We start from the raw sequence: 16,748 nt of genomic DNA, 5'->3' as shown, positions 1-16,748 counted from the left end.
AGTTTGAATAAAGTTATGACAATTGGTGCCAACAACTTCGAATTCGAAGGCAATATTTTTCCTAAGGCTAATGATACTTTTTTTTCCAATCGTAGCACAAATCTTCTTCTTTGGGTCCTGTAATAGCATCTTAAATTATATACAATTCATTTCAACTTTCTATAAATATCATTGTATTTCAACAAAATTTGAACTGTAACAATATTCTTTGGAATAAACACCATACAAGTACTTTAAAATAAGTATTATAACATGTAAACGAATTTAATTGATTAATCTACGAGTATTACATTTGATTTCAAAACGCTTTAACATGACCAATAAAAAATATTGTTTCTGGATTCCTAATGACAAACATAAATGGGTGATCAGCAGTGAATGTGTCTTCAGGTACAGAACCAGCAGATAGGTACACGAGTTTAGTATCTGTAAATAATAAAGTTAAAATAAATACAAAAATAATAAATGGGCACTTTATGTAGAATCCTTACATGTTGAGGCTGCAGCCTCAGATCCATTCTCATTCACATCTATAAAAGCTTTATGAATAACCTCAGAAATCTTGGCAGGTCGAACTGTATCAAATATTCCCTTGAAATTGGCACCATATTCGAAAGTTTTGTTCATTCCCATCTAAATTGAGTAAAAAAGAAAAAACCTTTTAGTCATTTATGTCGCAAGGTACATAACACGGAAAACATACCTCTTTGAGAACAGGAATAAGATTAGTTTCGAACTCAATTCTAAACTTGGGCAGCCTAACGTTGACGTCTTGCTCAATAATATTTTCAAACATTTTGCCTAAATCCATCACAGAAAGTCTGTGCTCCAGATCTCTCAAACCATCGTGCTTGTTAGGAAGGATCACATCCATAACAATATTAGTTTTTTCATATCTCAACTGAATAGCTGTAGCGTCGAGGTCAGGTAACGGAACATATTTACAACTAATCTCACCAAACATTGTATCCACATCAACGGTTTTATTGTCGCTCATGTAAAATGGTCGTTTTTTGGTGGCACGCATGCTGAATTGATTTGCCCATTGTGCCTTAAAGTAAATAGCATTCACAAGCATAGCAGTTGTGGTGTCATCGATTGAATTGGGACTAATTAAGTTCTTGATCTTATTATTTGTATTTTCCTCAACAAAAGTATTTATTTTCTTTGCAGTTTCTTCTCTCAACTTAAAATCCACCATTTCCGCCTCCGCTTGGAAATATGCCTCGGCAATTTCATTGAATTTCGGAACAAGCTCAAATCTAGTGTAAATTCTGTTGGCACTTTGGATTTGCATTGTTCCATTATTTGCTGATGAAATTGATTTGAGAATTTTTGAATATCTAGCTGCAGTTTCTATTTTATTCGATGAATTATAATGGAGGACATTTTCGAACTCCTTGGCGGTATCGCCTTCAGCACCCATATAGAGTAGTGTCAAAGCCGATTGAATGGAAAACGGGGACATGATTATATTTTTGTTTTCATCTTGGTTTGAAACCGAATTAAAGAGAATCGATGGAAAGGTATCATTTTTTCTTGAATCCAAGGTTGTGCTTCTTGGCCAAAAATTGTTGGAAGGATATAAATGAGTGGTAGATGGCAGCACAAAAAGATCTTAAAATAAAATAAAGTAAAATTAAATTACACAAAAAAAAATAGTACTTCCTGCTAAAAAAATTACATTTCACTATCAAAAAACCATTAATAAAAAGCCAAAGTTCACGAGGCACAAATATTCCATAAGTACCTACTATCAACAATAACATCAGTTTGGACAACAAGTGACTGTTCTATTGATAGCAGATAATTCGAGGAAAGGGTATTTTTACTGGGGGCTTTCCATTGGGAAATGAAAAATCCCAAAATGAGTGCTAAGACTGATCGGGAATTATGCTTCCAAATCCGAAATTTACGTAAGAAATCCAAAGTTAAAATTTTCTTGTGCTACAAAGCTGCAAAAGTCTTTAATTCCATGTTGCTCAGACATCGGATTTAAGCTATAATATTTTAACATATTTTGAAACGATGAACATAAACATGGAGTGATGGTTAGTGCGTAGGACTGTCATGCTAGAGGGTTTGATTTCAATCCCCTCATATGCCAAATGAAATCATTGACATTTTTGGCACACAAAAATGGTTGAGAGATGTAAGTCACCAGGCCCTAGTTCTTTAAAAAATATGGGAACAATTTTGCAGTCTGTGTTTTCGTAGTCTGTAATGTTGACGAAACCCCAGATTTGTCCATTTCTCCTCGACATTTGGAATTAGACATTCTACAGAAGATATTTGACCACATTAAGCATAAAGACTTAGTTCTTAAGGCTTTTAAAGTTCAGTTAACACAAGAACACAAGTCGGTTTATAACCACCAACGTGTCGTATTTACGTTGATTGGGTTCTTAAAATGCATCAAGTCCTCTTCATTGATGAACCCCATTTTTAACTCGACAGTTACGTTTGAAAGCATTGCTGTCACATTTAGACCTCTTTCACACGGCTTCATCCGTACGGTTAAATTCGTATTTTTTTCCGTACGTACCTTGTTTTCACACATAACGTATTTTCCCCGTGAATCGTCTACGCTTAGTTATATTTTAGATATTTTTTTTAATACAAGTGACCACAAAAACGGACGGCAGACGAATAAAAATCGTCTTTTGTGAATGCGTTCGCGTAGCCACGTACGCCACTGATAAGACGGTATATTTCAGTCGTTGAGACGGCTGTTTTAAGTCGTCCGTACGAAAAAAAACCGGTCACCGTCCAGTGTGAAAGCTTTAGTTAATTTTATTAGTTTACTATCAATTGCTCACGGATAAAAACCGTACGGATTTCAACCGTACGGACGAAACCGCCTCATGTGAAAGAGGCCTTACGGATCGGAAAATCCAAGAATGATTGCTGAAAATCCCCTTCATTAGCAACGTGTCGTTTCGTGAGTTTTTTTGGCTGACGATGGCGAAGTTATTGGAGCTTTCTTATTCGAAAACGAGGCTGGTGTGTCAGACCTCTTTCACACAAGACGGTTTCGTCCGTATGGTTAAAATCCATACGTTTTTTTTGCCGTACGGACTTTGTTTTCACTCATAACGTATTTTCCCTATGAATCGTCTACGTTGGGTTATATTTAAGATATTTTTCTTAAGTAGAAGTGACCCTAAAAACGGACGGCAGACGAATAAAAATCGTCTTTGGTGAATGAATGCGTTCGTGTAGTCACGTACGCCACTGATAAGACGGTGACGGCACGGTCGCCCTATATTTCGGTCGTTGAGACGGCTGTTTTAAATCGTCCGTACGAAAAAACCCTTCTCCGTCCAGTGTGAAAGCTTAAGTTAATTTTATTAGTTTACTATCAATTGCTCACGGATAAAAACCGTACGGTTTTTTTGTACGGAGAAAATCTTCATATGTGAAAGAGGCCTCACCCTGAATGGATTGCGCTACTAAATATTACTAACGGTTTTTATGGTCAGAATTAAAAGACTTTGATGAGAACGACATTTATTTTCAACAACAAGGTGGCGTTACGTGCTACAGGAATAACGATACAATATCAATTTTGCAAGAAAAGTTTCCTGGTCGTATTTTTTCGCGAAGAGCATAATACACACGTTTTACCACCGAGATTCAGTTATTTCGCCTTAAGCATTTTTCTGTTGATCTTTGAGCAAGGTTCAAGACATTAAAAACGGAGTTCTTGAAGTTATCTAGGACACAAATGCGCGAACTGGTTATGAAAAGATTTATTTAACGAATTTGCTGCTTTGGTAGCCATTCCACTGATATCGTTTTGCAATGTTAATAGCATACCTAGCTATTTGAATGAAATGAACATCCATTGATTTCTTTAAAAAAAATTGTTTTAATTGTTATTATAATAAAACCTGTTTTTGGAAAACCGTGTTGTATACCTAATTTTCGAAGTCAGTTTGATTTTTTTTCGTAGCTCTTTTAAACATTTTACCATGTTTCTGTTAGGGTTTAAAAGTGACAAATATCCAATTGTGTTCTTGTAAGGGTTCGATATGCTCAGACTCACACTGTTTGGGTCTATTCACGTCATCCTTAAGTTTCGTTTGTATCCTCTCGAATTTGTTTGTAAAAACAAAAGTTTATCAGTAGCAGGGTCTAATAGATTCGCTTTAGGTCCCAAAATTTTAAGAAAAAACATATTTTGTTATCTATACAAAAGTGACACTTTAATTCACCATATTAAACCTCTCTCTACTTTTTCAAGATAATTAGGTAGGTATTGATTATAATTTCATCACTGTTTTGTTTCCACTTAAAATAACTTTCAGCTATTTATATTTCTCACAATCTTAATTTATTCCAACTTGATCTCACTCTCTGACCTTTATTTTACCTTAATAATCACAAACTAATAACAATTATAAAGGCATTTCATTAAAAAAAACAAAACAAGCAATAATTCTAAATGAAGAATCAACCGATAAAAATATTTATAGGAAAAAGTTTATGCTGTTTTGAGCCCAAATATTTATGAATCGATTTATTTTTCTTACATAAAATTACACTCGGTGACATTGTTGATTTGATTCTGAAAAACTGAAGATCGCAAAGAATATTAAACTTCTTTATACAAAAACCCGCTTTGAGAAAAATAAGATGTTAACTGAAGCACAAACTTGTACCTTTTACAGTACTTATACTCTCTCTCTCGTAAAATAGAAGCCAACTTACTGTCTATTTTATTTATTTAATTTAAGCTTAAAGTTGTTATCATGCAAAACATTGGAAATACCCAATTAACAATGCTGGTTAATATAAACCACAATTCATTGAGTTGAGCGCACGCTTTTTTATTTTTACGATATTTTATTTTTACTAAGAATGAGATACGTCATTAAAAAAAAATTTAAAGTTGACAATCCCTCGGGAATTTGTCATTTTATTGATCTGAAAATGTATCAGCAAAAATAAAACCTGCAGCTTCTCTCTATTTTTAATATTAATATTGATGGTGCATTAATGACCAATATGATCTCTACTACGAGCTACAAGTTGAAAATGTACATGAACTTGTATTTTTTCTTAAAGAATGAACAGACGATTAAAGATAGACAGAGTGTATTGGGTTCATGGAAAATATAAACGATGTTCAAGAAATGCATTTGCCTCTGTAAATTGTTCTTAAATTAAGTTCAAAACTTATGAGAACGGGTAAAGTTGTAAAACTACATCAGTATCAAATTGTTTGCGATTTTTAGTCATGCTTCGCAAAACACAGAGAAGTCAAAATATTAAATTAATAACAAATTAAGATAACGACATTCCAATTCAAAAAAAGAGGCTGGGATGCGACCCACACTGATAACTTCCCATCCCGTCTGTTGACTTGTGTTGCTTAAATGTTTGTAGGTTTTCGTGTTGGCTTAAAAAAATTGTCCGTTGAATTATTCTTACAAATTTTTAAATTACCAACAATATTTTTCATATAAGGAAATAGTTTAGTTTGAAAATCCAGTTTTGTTAAATAAATTTTTAGTCGTAAACAAAATTTTTACCAAATTAGCAGCATTTCCTAATTTTTTACAAATTGGATGAATGAATGAAATTAATTTGAGAGATATCAAGAACCGAACATAAATTTTTACCAAATTTGCGTACAATTTTTTGTAGATTTTATTTTTTTAATGAAAAAACGGAGTGTTGGATTTTTATAAAAAAAATTACTGAATATCGAAAACAGTATTTTCTGTGGAATAAAAAGAGTTTGAAGACAATATTTTTAAGTTTTGTAAAGCTTTTTGAGTCAAAAGTACATTTTTACCAAGTTTTAGTATTGTGTTTTTGTTTAGGTTTTTATTTTTTGTAAAAAGAACTGTCAATCCAAAACAAAAAAAGAGGCTGGGATGCGACCCACACTGATAACTTCCTATCCCGTTTGTCGATTTGTCTTGCTTAAATGTTTGTAGGTTTTCGTGTTGGGTTAAAAAAATTGTCCGTTGAATTATTCTTACAAATTTTTAAATTACCAACAATATTTTTCATATAAGGAAATAGTTTAGTTTGAAAATCCAGTTTTGTTAAATAAATTTTTAGTCGTAAACAAAATTTTTACCAATTTAGCAGCATTTCCTAATTTTTACAAATTGGATGAATAAAATTAATTTGAGAAATATCAAGAACCGAACATCAATTTTTACCAAATTTTCGTACTATTTTTTGTAGATTTTATTTTTTTTAATAAAAAAACGGACTGTTGGATTTTTATGAAAAAAAAAAGAGTTTGAAGACAATATTTTTAAGTTTTGTAAGACTTTTTGAGTCGAAAGTACATCTTTACCAAGTTTTAGTATTGTGTTGTTTGTTAGGTTTTTATTTTTTGTAAAAAAACTGTTAATTAGATTTTCCTCAAAATGTTACTGAGTGTCGACAATAATATTTTTTAAAAGATAAAAGTAGTTTAAAGCCAATATCTCGAACTTTTGAAAAGATATTTGAGTCGAAAATCAATTTTTATCAAGTTTTATTAATTTTTTTGTTTAGGTTTTTATTTTATGTAAAAAGAACTGTCAATTCAAAACAAAATAATGCTGTATAACATAAGTACAAAGAAAACATATACCGAAATCATCCAAAAATTCCAAAACAAAGTGCTTCGTGGAATAGTTAATGCACCTTGGTACATAAGAAATACCGATCTACATCGTGCCTTACAAATAGAAATGGTTACAGAAGTTGTTAAAAAATATGATGTATCTCACAACCTGGGACTGCAACGTCATACTAATTCTGAAATGGAGTCCGTCTTGAATATAAGAAACCATGTTCGGAGATTAAGAAAAACCAAGCCTTTTGAGCTTATGGTCTAAAAAAACATGGTAAAGTATTAAAAGTTTAAACTTTCCCCAAAGTGATTGTACAAAGTTAAGAAAGAAAAATCTTTAGTCGATCCTTCAAGATTGTTCCTGATGAAGAGGTGGTTTTAGTGGTTAAGAGTCCCACACTACTTGGTATCGAATACTGCCAAGTGTTTTATGAAGGATTCCTCCTGTCAAAAAAAAACTGTCAATTGGAATTTTCTCAGAATTTTACCAGATGTTGAAAACTTTATTTTTCGTTGCACAAAATTGTTTTGGAGACGTGACAATTTTTTTGTTCAGTTTATTTTGATTTATAAAAAACCCTAGTTTTATTTTTTTTTCAAAAAATATATTTGTTTGGTATCACGTTACAATATATTATATAAAATTTAATTCAAGTCTCTAGCTTTTTTGGTTCGTAAGATACTTTAGGGTTAACCAAAATGTTCACCTTTTTTTAAACTGATATGATAAGAAAACCGCCCACGCAATTTTCTGGACAGCCCTTTCTGCATCTTTCTGCATTATTATCTGTTTAACCAAATGTATTTGAAGTCGATATCTCTTCTGGTTCTTGAGCTATGGACAACGAAAAAACGTCGCGAACGTACGGGCTTACCGACGTACGGACGTACCGACAACCGCGGATCGTTTTTTTTTTGTCAATTTCTCACTGTACTATGTACACAGTTGAAAAGAGTCAAAAATATGTTTTCCTTCAGTTAGTTTTTATATTAACATTATTTTAAGGGAATTTTTACAATTGTCAAACGTACATATTATATAAGTGACTATCAGAACAGGGTCTTACTGTAATTGAAGTCTCTTAGAGGAACAGCATGATATTTGTTTGTAAAAAACAATTTTACTTATTAAAAACAAATTAAATTGTTTATTATGACTTACAAAATAATGGTTCTTAAAACTATAGTTTTGAATTTTGTATTTATTAAAATTTAATGTTTAACTTAGTTCTGGTATTTTGTTTTTTAATTTTTTTTACAATTATTTTCATTGTTTTTCACTGAGATTTCTTGAGATGTTTCAACCACCATAAGTGCTGTATAGCTTGTTCTGTGGACTTGTTAGAACAACTTTTCCTCCAAATGTTTTCCAATCGCATGATAAATAAAAATTCTACTAATCATTTGCCTATAGAATTGGCCATCCTAGGTAATGTTTCACATGTTAACTGCACGAAACAGAGATTTGATGAAGTTCTCTAAAAGTCTCATCCAAAAACTTCGATTCTGTTTGCGTTGGAAAAGTGTATGAAAAACCTTTTTGTTATAAAATACTCATATGTACAAGTGTTTTAATATCAAAATAAACCCCTTATTGAAAGACATGTCTTGTGAGGTTTTCCATGGGTAAATTCAGATTCCCGTCAGAAATGGATTTTTCTTCAATTACTTACTAAAAAACTTTCCTTAATTGGAAGGTAATTTTGTGGCAGCTGGGCAATAAAATACAAGTAATTTGCCTGACTTTCTAGTCCCTTATGTCGTCTGAACCTTCCCAGGGTCGTCAAAAGTCTGAACCTGTCCAACCTGTTTGACAGCTTCAATTAGAGCGGTCTGATTTTCTGGTAAACAGAGAATTTCTTAAAACATCTTGTTTTTTTTTTATTGTATTCCTTATCTATTAAACTTTATCTTAAAATTACAATTTAAATTTTCAAAAATATCTAAGACACACATTAAATTATTGTATGGATAAGTAAACAGAACTCAGTACATGTTTAAAATCTCTTAAAAAAAACGAAGCTCATATTTGTTCCTCAATAAAATATTAAGCTTATTTGCCGGTTCGTGCGACTTAATCGTGTAATTTATTTTAAAACGAGATATAAAAATGCTCATTAATGTAAGTACGTCATAGACTTGTCTAACAACATAATACGAATATTTCTATAAATAAATATAAATATAAATTACATATCATACATGTGTTGTGTGTATGTAGAAAATATGGAAATATTTAGGTTTTGTTAGGAAAATACAAAACACTGAGTAAGAATAAAAGTGATTCTGTTTTCGATTGGATTATTTGGGTTTTTAAACCCATCACCAGTAAAGGGTTCATATTGCAGGTCAATAGCTACTGGGCTCGAAATGAAATTATTTGTACGACAAAAGTTTAATTTTACAAGACAATTATTCGACATAATTCGTGTTTAAAAGTGTGCAATTTGATGAATTGAGATTTTTTATACCTATACAACTTTTTAATGGGGTCAATTTGGGTTCCTTGAATGCAATTTTTTTGACTGGAACGTGGTCAAAATCATACTAAAAATATGCCTTATTCTTTTAAGCCTCTTATGATGTCTGACAGTCTCTTGAATCTAATCTGGACCATGGGAAATGACGTAAAAATAAGTTACAGATTATTAGTTTAAGCACTAGTAGTATGTGTTTATTATTTTATACAATTTGTTCCCGTTATCATGTGGGTTTCCCCACTTATTTTGCTAATTAGTTCATTTATCTGTATTAAAAATAAAGCATTTAATAATGAAAAAAGACCGATAGAAGAAAGGAAAATTTTCAATAAGGCTTTCCATATCACCCCCTTATAACCAGAAACATAAATGTAAGGAGGTTTTCCAATAGGAACTTCCTTTTACCAGTTTAATTTTTGGACAGCTAACACATTTGAAGCTGCCAATTTTTGACTATTGACAAGTATTATTGACAATATTACTGCAAATTGAAGAAAACACATTAAAAAAAGCATTGATATTGTTAGAATGTTGGTTATTACAAAAACTTCAAAATTATCTTGATTTCAGTGCTGAGGCTCAGATAACATATCGTAGCCTTAGATACCCTCATCCGTTTTTTAAAAAAGAGGATGGGATGCGACCCTCACTGATAACTTCCCATCTATTCTGTCGATTTGTCTTGCTTAAGAGTTTGTAGGTTTTTGTGTTCGGTTGTCAGTTGAATTATTATTAAAAACTTTTAAATTACCAACAATATTTTTCATATATAGAAACAGTTTAGTTTAAAAATCTAGTTTTGTTAAACAGATTTGTAGTCGAAAACAAATTTAAACCAATTTTAGTATAATTTCTTAAATTTTTATAAATTGGATGAATGAAATTAATTTGAGAGATATCAAGAACCGAACATCAATTTTTACCAAATTTGCGTACTATTTTTTATGAAAAAACGGACAGTTGGATTTATATATAAAAAGTACTGAATATTGAAAACATATTTTCTTTGAAATAAAATAAGTTTGAAGCCAATATTTTCAATTTTTGAAAAGCTATTTGAGTCGAAAGTAAATTTTTAAAAAGTTTTAGTATTGTTTTTTTTTAGAGTTTTATTTTGTGTAAAAAAAATTGTCAATTCGATTTGTCTCAAAATTTTATCGAATGTTGAAAACAATATTACTTATAAGATAAAATTAGTTTGAAGCCAATATTTCAAATTTTTGAAAAGATATTTGAGTAGAAAACAAACGTTTACCAACTTTTGTTAAATTTTCTTTTAAGTTTTTATTTTTTGTAAAAAAAACTATCAATTTTTTATACAAAAACTGTAAATTCGATTTTTTCAAAATTTTACTGCATGTTAACAACAATATTTTTTGAAAGTTAAAGTAGTGCCAATATCTACAATTATTAAAAAGATATTTGAGTCGAAAATCAATTTTTACCAACTTTGATTTTTTTAAGTTTGTAGTTTTTTTGTAAAAAAAATGCCAATTCGATTTTTCTGAAAATTTTTCGAATGTTAAAAATAATATTTCATATAAGATAAAATAAGTTCGAAGATATAATTTCAAATTTTTGAACAGATATTTATGTGGAAAATCAATTTTTTCGAACTTTTATTACATTTTCTTTTAAGTTTTTATTTTTTGTGAAAAGAAAACTGTCAATTCAATTTTTCAAAAAATTTTACCGAATGGTGAAAACTATATTTCTTTTAAAAATATAATAAGTTTAAGGCCACAATCTCCCTTACGTGCAATTTTCTTGAGAGCCCTTTCTGCATCTTTCCGCATTATTATCTGTATAACAAAATTTATTTGAAGTCGATTCTCTAGGGACCTTGAAAAATTTTCAATTTGACAAATCAGACCCATTACAATAACTGACTATGGGAAGTTAATAATCACCAACTAATATTTTATCAAAGGTATACATTAGTATAAGAATTTGCGCTTGAGTTGCCTACAATAACCTGGCTGAATATTGCAAAATAGAAGCGGATTTTTGGGTTCAACTACTTTCATGTGTTAGTTAAAAGAAATGGTGTTTATAATAAATAACCATGACCTACATATGAAAAAAAACTAGGGCCGCCTACTTATATCCTGGCCCTATTAGGTTGCCTGGTTTAAAGAGGTGTGACGAGTGAATATACTCTCATATGTTATTTAATTCATTTTAGTGGCAAACGAAAGTTTATTTCATTCTATTTCAAAAATATTGGTTGCTAAACAAAACTTTTCATAACTTAAGGTTGTCGTGTTTTACATTACATTACATTACATTACATTTCACACTACTCTGCACATAAATGTGCAGAGTAGAGAACACAGCACCTTGAGCAACTAAGGCTATGAAAGGTGATAACAACACAAGACATTAATACAAGACAGAAGGACAGAAGAGAAAGAACAACAGAAAGAAAGAACACATGACAACAGCACGCGGTAGGTTTCGAGACGGTCCCCCATCTTTCTACTAACCACGCTCACTGATGCTTGATTTCGGTGATCGATGGGAACCGAAGCTTTATCAGTGACTAGGCCGTTGCCTTGTCGTGTTTTAAGTCTTCGTTAAGCGCAGGAAACTGATCACATGTGTTATATAGTCAGTCGTTCTTTGACTTCCAGCGAGTGAAGAAGTGTAAATCAATTTTCTTTTTATTTGCAATTTAAATTTAAAAGTGTTTGAGCAGTGGCTAAGTTGGCATTGTGCCACTGTTTTATATAAGTAATCGGTAGCCTAGTGGAGGTGGCGTCCGAACACCCGTTGGCTAGGGCCACGAGGGATACGTGCAAGAATTGGCGCAAGATGGTCATCGTTGATCTTCACGGGCAGCCATTAGCGAGCAAAAGTGTAGTGAAGTACCTCGGTATCTGGTTAGATCAGTATTTATATTTCGACAGACATATAAATGCTGCTCTGACCAGGGCCAGAGGAGCCTTCGCTCTGACGAAACGGCTGTTTTTTAGCAGTCGGCTTGACCCCAGAGTGAAGGTAATTTGCTACATGGCCCTCATACGGCCAATGATCGTTTATGGTTGTCCTGTGTGGTTCAACGTTGCCCCTTCCCAGATGGAGAAGTTTCGGGTGTTCGAGCGGCAGTGTTTACGACGCTGTACCGGCTTATATCGAACAGCCGAATCTTCTTATGTGCATTACTATTCCAACGAGGGCCTATACAACGGGGCTCGAATCAACAGAATTGACAATTTCGTGATAAAACTCGTTCGAGGTCACATTGCAAGAGCTATGTCTTCGACCAACAATTTAATTTTCGGGGCGTTCTATCCGAACGACGAGTATTTTGAGAGTGCACGCTTGAGCGGCTTCATTCCCCCAGAGGCATTTCTCTTTTTAGATAGATGCGGTCTGATACAGGATAGATTGGCAGTTCCGTTAATCTACCACGTCAGACGAAGAACCGTGGATAGGCGACTCCTGTACAATCGGGACGTCATGGCACAAGGCGGAGCAGAGCTCCTTCGGTTCAGTAGGGCTGTGTCCGAACGGGACCGAACTGATAGAGTGAAGCAGGAGTACCAGTTTTGGTGGCTTCAATCGGCACTTGATATTGGGTAGTCGGGATGGGGCTTTAAGCCTTGGCCGGCTTACATACTTGTTTTATAGTTTTAGGGTTTAGTTTTAAGTAGAATAGGCATGGTGGCACGAAAAAAAAAAATAAAAAAAAACAAAAAACAAGAAATTAAAAAAAAAAAATTAAAAAAACATTAAAAAAAAAATAAATAAAAATACAAAAAAAAAAAAAAAAAAAAAGACAACAAAATATGAAAAACAAAAATGTTAGATAGTTAGATTTGCTGCTGTGGTTGTTCTAGTTTTAAGCAGTTTATAGGTAGAATAGGTAGTTTAAGTTAGTTTTAAGTTTTATTTAAGGACCTTATTTTAAGTAGTTTGTAAGTAAAAATAAATAAAAAAGGTTATTGATATTAGTTTTTTCAAAATTTTCTAATAGAAACAAAACAAATAAAATTTAAATTGAAGTAAAATAGATCTTAGGGCCGAAAGGCATTAGTATTAAGTGTTATAGTTTAGCTTAGAGTGTCCGTATGGGACCATTAAGTTAGTTGTAAGTTATGGATAATTTAGGCTAGTTTTATGAATTTTTGTCTAGCTTTAAGATAGGTTTAAGATTGAATTAAATAAAAATGAATTTGAAAAAAAAAAAAGTGGCGTCCGAACACAACGCCAAGGGTCGTGGGTTCGAATCCCGTGCGGAGCGCACCAAAAATATAGAAGCTTTTTTTCACAATCGTGAAATCGTCGATTTTATAGATTGGGAAAAAAAGCAAATGGAGAAGGAGAGGAAAGCAGGGGTATCGAAAGATACCTCTGCCAATACATCAGGTGATGTAAGTGTTGTGCAAGCAGCGGTACAAAACATCACCGAAACACAATCAGACCATACATCGGACCACTGGGCAATAGTGAAGAGAAAGAGGCAATCTCCCAATTTGGTGAAGCGGACCAATCCTGCTAAGCGGAACGCCAATAAAATAAAAATGCAGGCAAAAACGAAAGGTGTGACGTCAGATCACGAAACCTCAGAAAGTGACGACGCTGGGAGCATAGACTACATCTCAGAGGGTGGAGAAGGGCAGTATAGGTCTCCGAAATATAGGAACAAGATCCTATCGGAGCCAGAACCGCCAACAAATAAATCGTTGGAGGGGGAGGTGGACCAAATCCTCCAAGAAGAAAATTCACTGATGGCGGCCCTGCAAACTAAACAGGCAGCCATCAGTAAGTTCGAAGACAGCTTGAGGAAACTAAAGGAGGAAATGGAGCCACTCCTCAGCCAACTTAAGCTGAAGCAGGAAGCGCGCCGACAACAAGAGGCAGCGCAACGGCAACTGCAACAAAAACAACAGCAGCAAAAACAAAAGCAGCAAAAACAATCACAACCCAAGCCCGCTAATAAAAACACAGGAGCGGAGCAAAAGAAAAAACCGCCATCAGCAGTGACAGGCCCGGATGTTGAGGGCCCATCGACATCAAGCAAAGCAATGCAGCAGCAACAACAGCAGCAGCAACAATAGCAGCAGCAACAACAGCAGCAGAAACAGCAGCAGCAACAACAGCAGCAGCAGAAACAGCAGCAGCAGAAACAGCAGCAGCAACAACAGAAACAGCAGCAACACCAGAAACAACCACAGCCCAAGAAGGAGAAAGTGCCACCTATTAGGACCTACCGGGTTGACATACAGGACATAAAACAGGTATGTAAGTCGGCCACTAAGGGCAAATTTCTTATACAAATTTTGAATGAAAAAGAAAAGAGCTATTCGGTCCAGTGCTTCTCACTGGCCGAATACAAGCTAGTAAAAGAGTTGCTTAAAGAGGCCACAGCTGAGTTCTTCAGCTACACACCCAAAAGTGAAAAGTTTAAGACGGTCCTTCTGAAGGGCATAAGTTCCTGCACGGAACCGGAGGAGCTCTTAGCTGAGCTCCGCCAAAAAGCCAGTGACGATCTCGATTTTATCGGGGTCAAGCCTTTCACTACGGTGAAGTCAAGACGAGGGGGTTATAGGCTGCCAATGTTCCTCGTAACATTATCGCCCCAAAGCAGTTTGAATAGTGTCGAGAGAATCGTATCTCTCGACAATCAAGCTGTACGCTGGGAGACATTAAAAAGGCACGACGACATTCTACAATGTACGAAGTGCCAGAGGTTTGGCCATGCCAATGCTAACTGCAATATGCAGTTGCGTTGTGTGAGGTGCGGAGAAACCCACAAAGAAGGAGAGTGCAAGCTGGGGAATGAGCGGGTTGAGGATTTGACCCTGCTCAAGTGTGTCCTTTGTGGAAACCAAGGGCACCCGGCTAGTTATAGGGGTTGCCCTAAGGTCCAAGAAATTAAACAAAAAAAGGCCAGTCAAAAAGCCGAAAGAAGTCGAACAGTTCGACAGGCTCCAACACAAAAATTCGTGAATCCCAAATTCTCTTACGCCCAAATGGTGTCAGGGAGTGGAAACACGAGACAGGCTACACCAACGGTTGCCCCAAAGGCCCCTGTGCCTAAGGCACCAGAGGTGCAGCCTGACATTGTAGCCTTGTTGTTGAGCATTCAAGGTCAACTAACAGGACTGCAAAGTCATATAAAGGAGCAAGGCAAAAGGGTAGATCATCTCTACTCTTTGTTGCCTGGCCTGGCGCAATTTAGACCATAATGGGCGCGCTGCCGGAGACGCGCCTAAAAGTCGTAGCTGTGAATGTAAATTCACTGATTAGGATTGAACGAAGAGCCAATATGTTCCAATTGTTGAAAGACTACAGTCCCGATGTGTTTATGGCTAGCGAAACTAAGCTAAACCACAAACACAAATTGACTCATAAAAATTACAATATCGTAAGAAGAGACCGGCCCGACTCCACTCAAGGGGGCGGTGTCGCTCTCTTTATACGAAAAGGCATTAATTATAAAGTCATATACAACAATGAATTGCGAAAGCTCAAGACGCTAGAAGTTTGCGTTGTATGCATCTCTCTCTCTCAAAGGAAGCGGATGTATATGATTGCGGCTTATGCGGCTGGGGCTCCGCAGGTCACTTACTTTGCATCAGAACTCGAGATTGTTTTTAGGGAACTTAAACTGAGCTTGGAAGAAAACTATTTCATCTTGGCCGGTGATTTGAACGCAAAACATGAAGATTGGGGAAATCAACATAGTAATCCCAGAGGTAATCATCTTTTTAATTTGATGAATCTTTACAGCGTTGAATATGGCGTCGACCTGCTGGCTACTGAAAGGCCATCGTATCCAAGAAGCGGCTCCTTTCTGGACCTTTTGCTGTACGACACTAGACTGACAGTTACAGACAAAGTGGGTAATCACCCGCGAAACTGCTTACAGACAGTCGAGTACGACAGTGATCACTGCGGACTGGCTGCTGTAATGCAGATTCCGAACGAACGCGTGGAGTTGGAGGAATACGTTGCAACGCACTCTTACAATTACAGTAAGATGCGTTGGCCTCGTTTCACCAACGCCTTAGCGAGAGAACTTCGTTCGAGTGACATAGCCCCACCAAACAACAGAAACCTGACAAATACAGAAATTGACCAACATTTACAACAGATGGACGAAACAATAAAACGAACAATGGAAAGGACAATTCCAAAGAACAAAGAACTGGACCAAATGGACGCTTACAGAAACGCGACTATTGACGCACTACGTAGGCACAAGAGTGGCTTACTGACAAGACTCAAAAACTTGTACAGACGACTTACAGACCCACGCGACTTGGAGGTTAGGACACTGAAATCGTCAATAAAAAATGTCAATCTGTTGATTAAGGAGAACTACAGGTTATCAATTAACAAGTACTGGGACCGCAAGATCCGGTCAGTTAATTCAAGTGACCCTGGTATGTTCCCCAAAATCAATAAGATATTCAGAAAAAAAAAACGACAATGACCTTCCGTGTCTTAAACTCCAAAGAACCGAAGAGAACAGAGACGTACTCAGGACAGCGCAAATAGATCCAGAGGAAGCCATCTTTGACGATGACTTTTACATAATTGAAGATCCGAAGGAAAAAGTGGAGGCGGTGGGAGCTGCTTTCCAGCAAGTGTACAAGGTGAATGTTAGCATTCGCCCCAACCACGACCTGGAAAACAGAGCACTACTTAATCACTTTTACCTTCGAAATGATATG

General features: G+C 34.9%; 1 protein-coding gene across 1 annotated transcript in view; it reads right to left on the bottom strand.

Moving 5' to 3' along the window:
- Positions 1 to 149: 149 nt before the first annotated feature.
- LOC129950417 (uncharacterized) overlaps positions 150 to 16,748 on the bottom strand; it is a 28,062-nt gene continuing 11,463 nt past the window's right edge. The window contains exons 5-8 of the mRNA XM_056062359.1: positions 9,272 to 9,329; positions 704 to 1,617; positions 492 to 633; positions 150 to 426 (exon numbers count right to left, since the gene is read on the bottom strand). Coding sequence (XP_055918334.1) covers positions 299 to 426; positions 492 to 633; positions 704 to 1,617; positions 9,272 to 9,329 — 1,242 coding nt within the window. The 3' untranslated portion in view covers positions 150 to 298. The remainder of the gene's footprint in view (positions 427 to 491; positions 634 to 703; positions 1,618 to 9,271; positions 9,330 to 16,748) is intronic.

Source organism: Eupeodes corollae, chromosome 3 (genome assembly GCF_945859685.1).
Source record: "Eupeodes corollae chromosome 3, idEupCoro1.1, whole genome shotgun sequence".
Lineage (NCBI taxonomy): Eukaryota > Metazoa > Arthropoda > Insecta > Diptera > Syrphidae > Eupeodes > Eupeodes corollae.
Note: the sequence above shows the minus strand (reverse complement) of the source record. Positions and strands in the feature narration are given on the sequence as shown.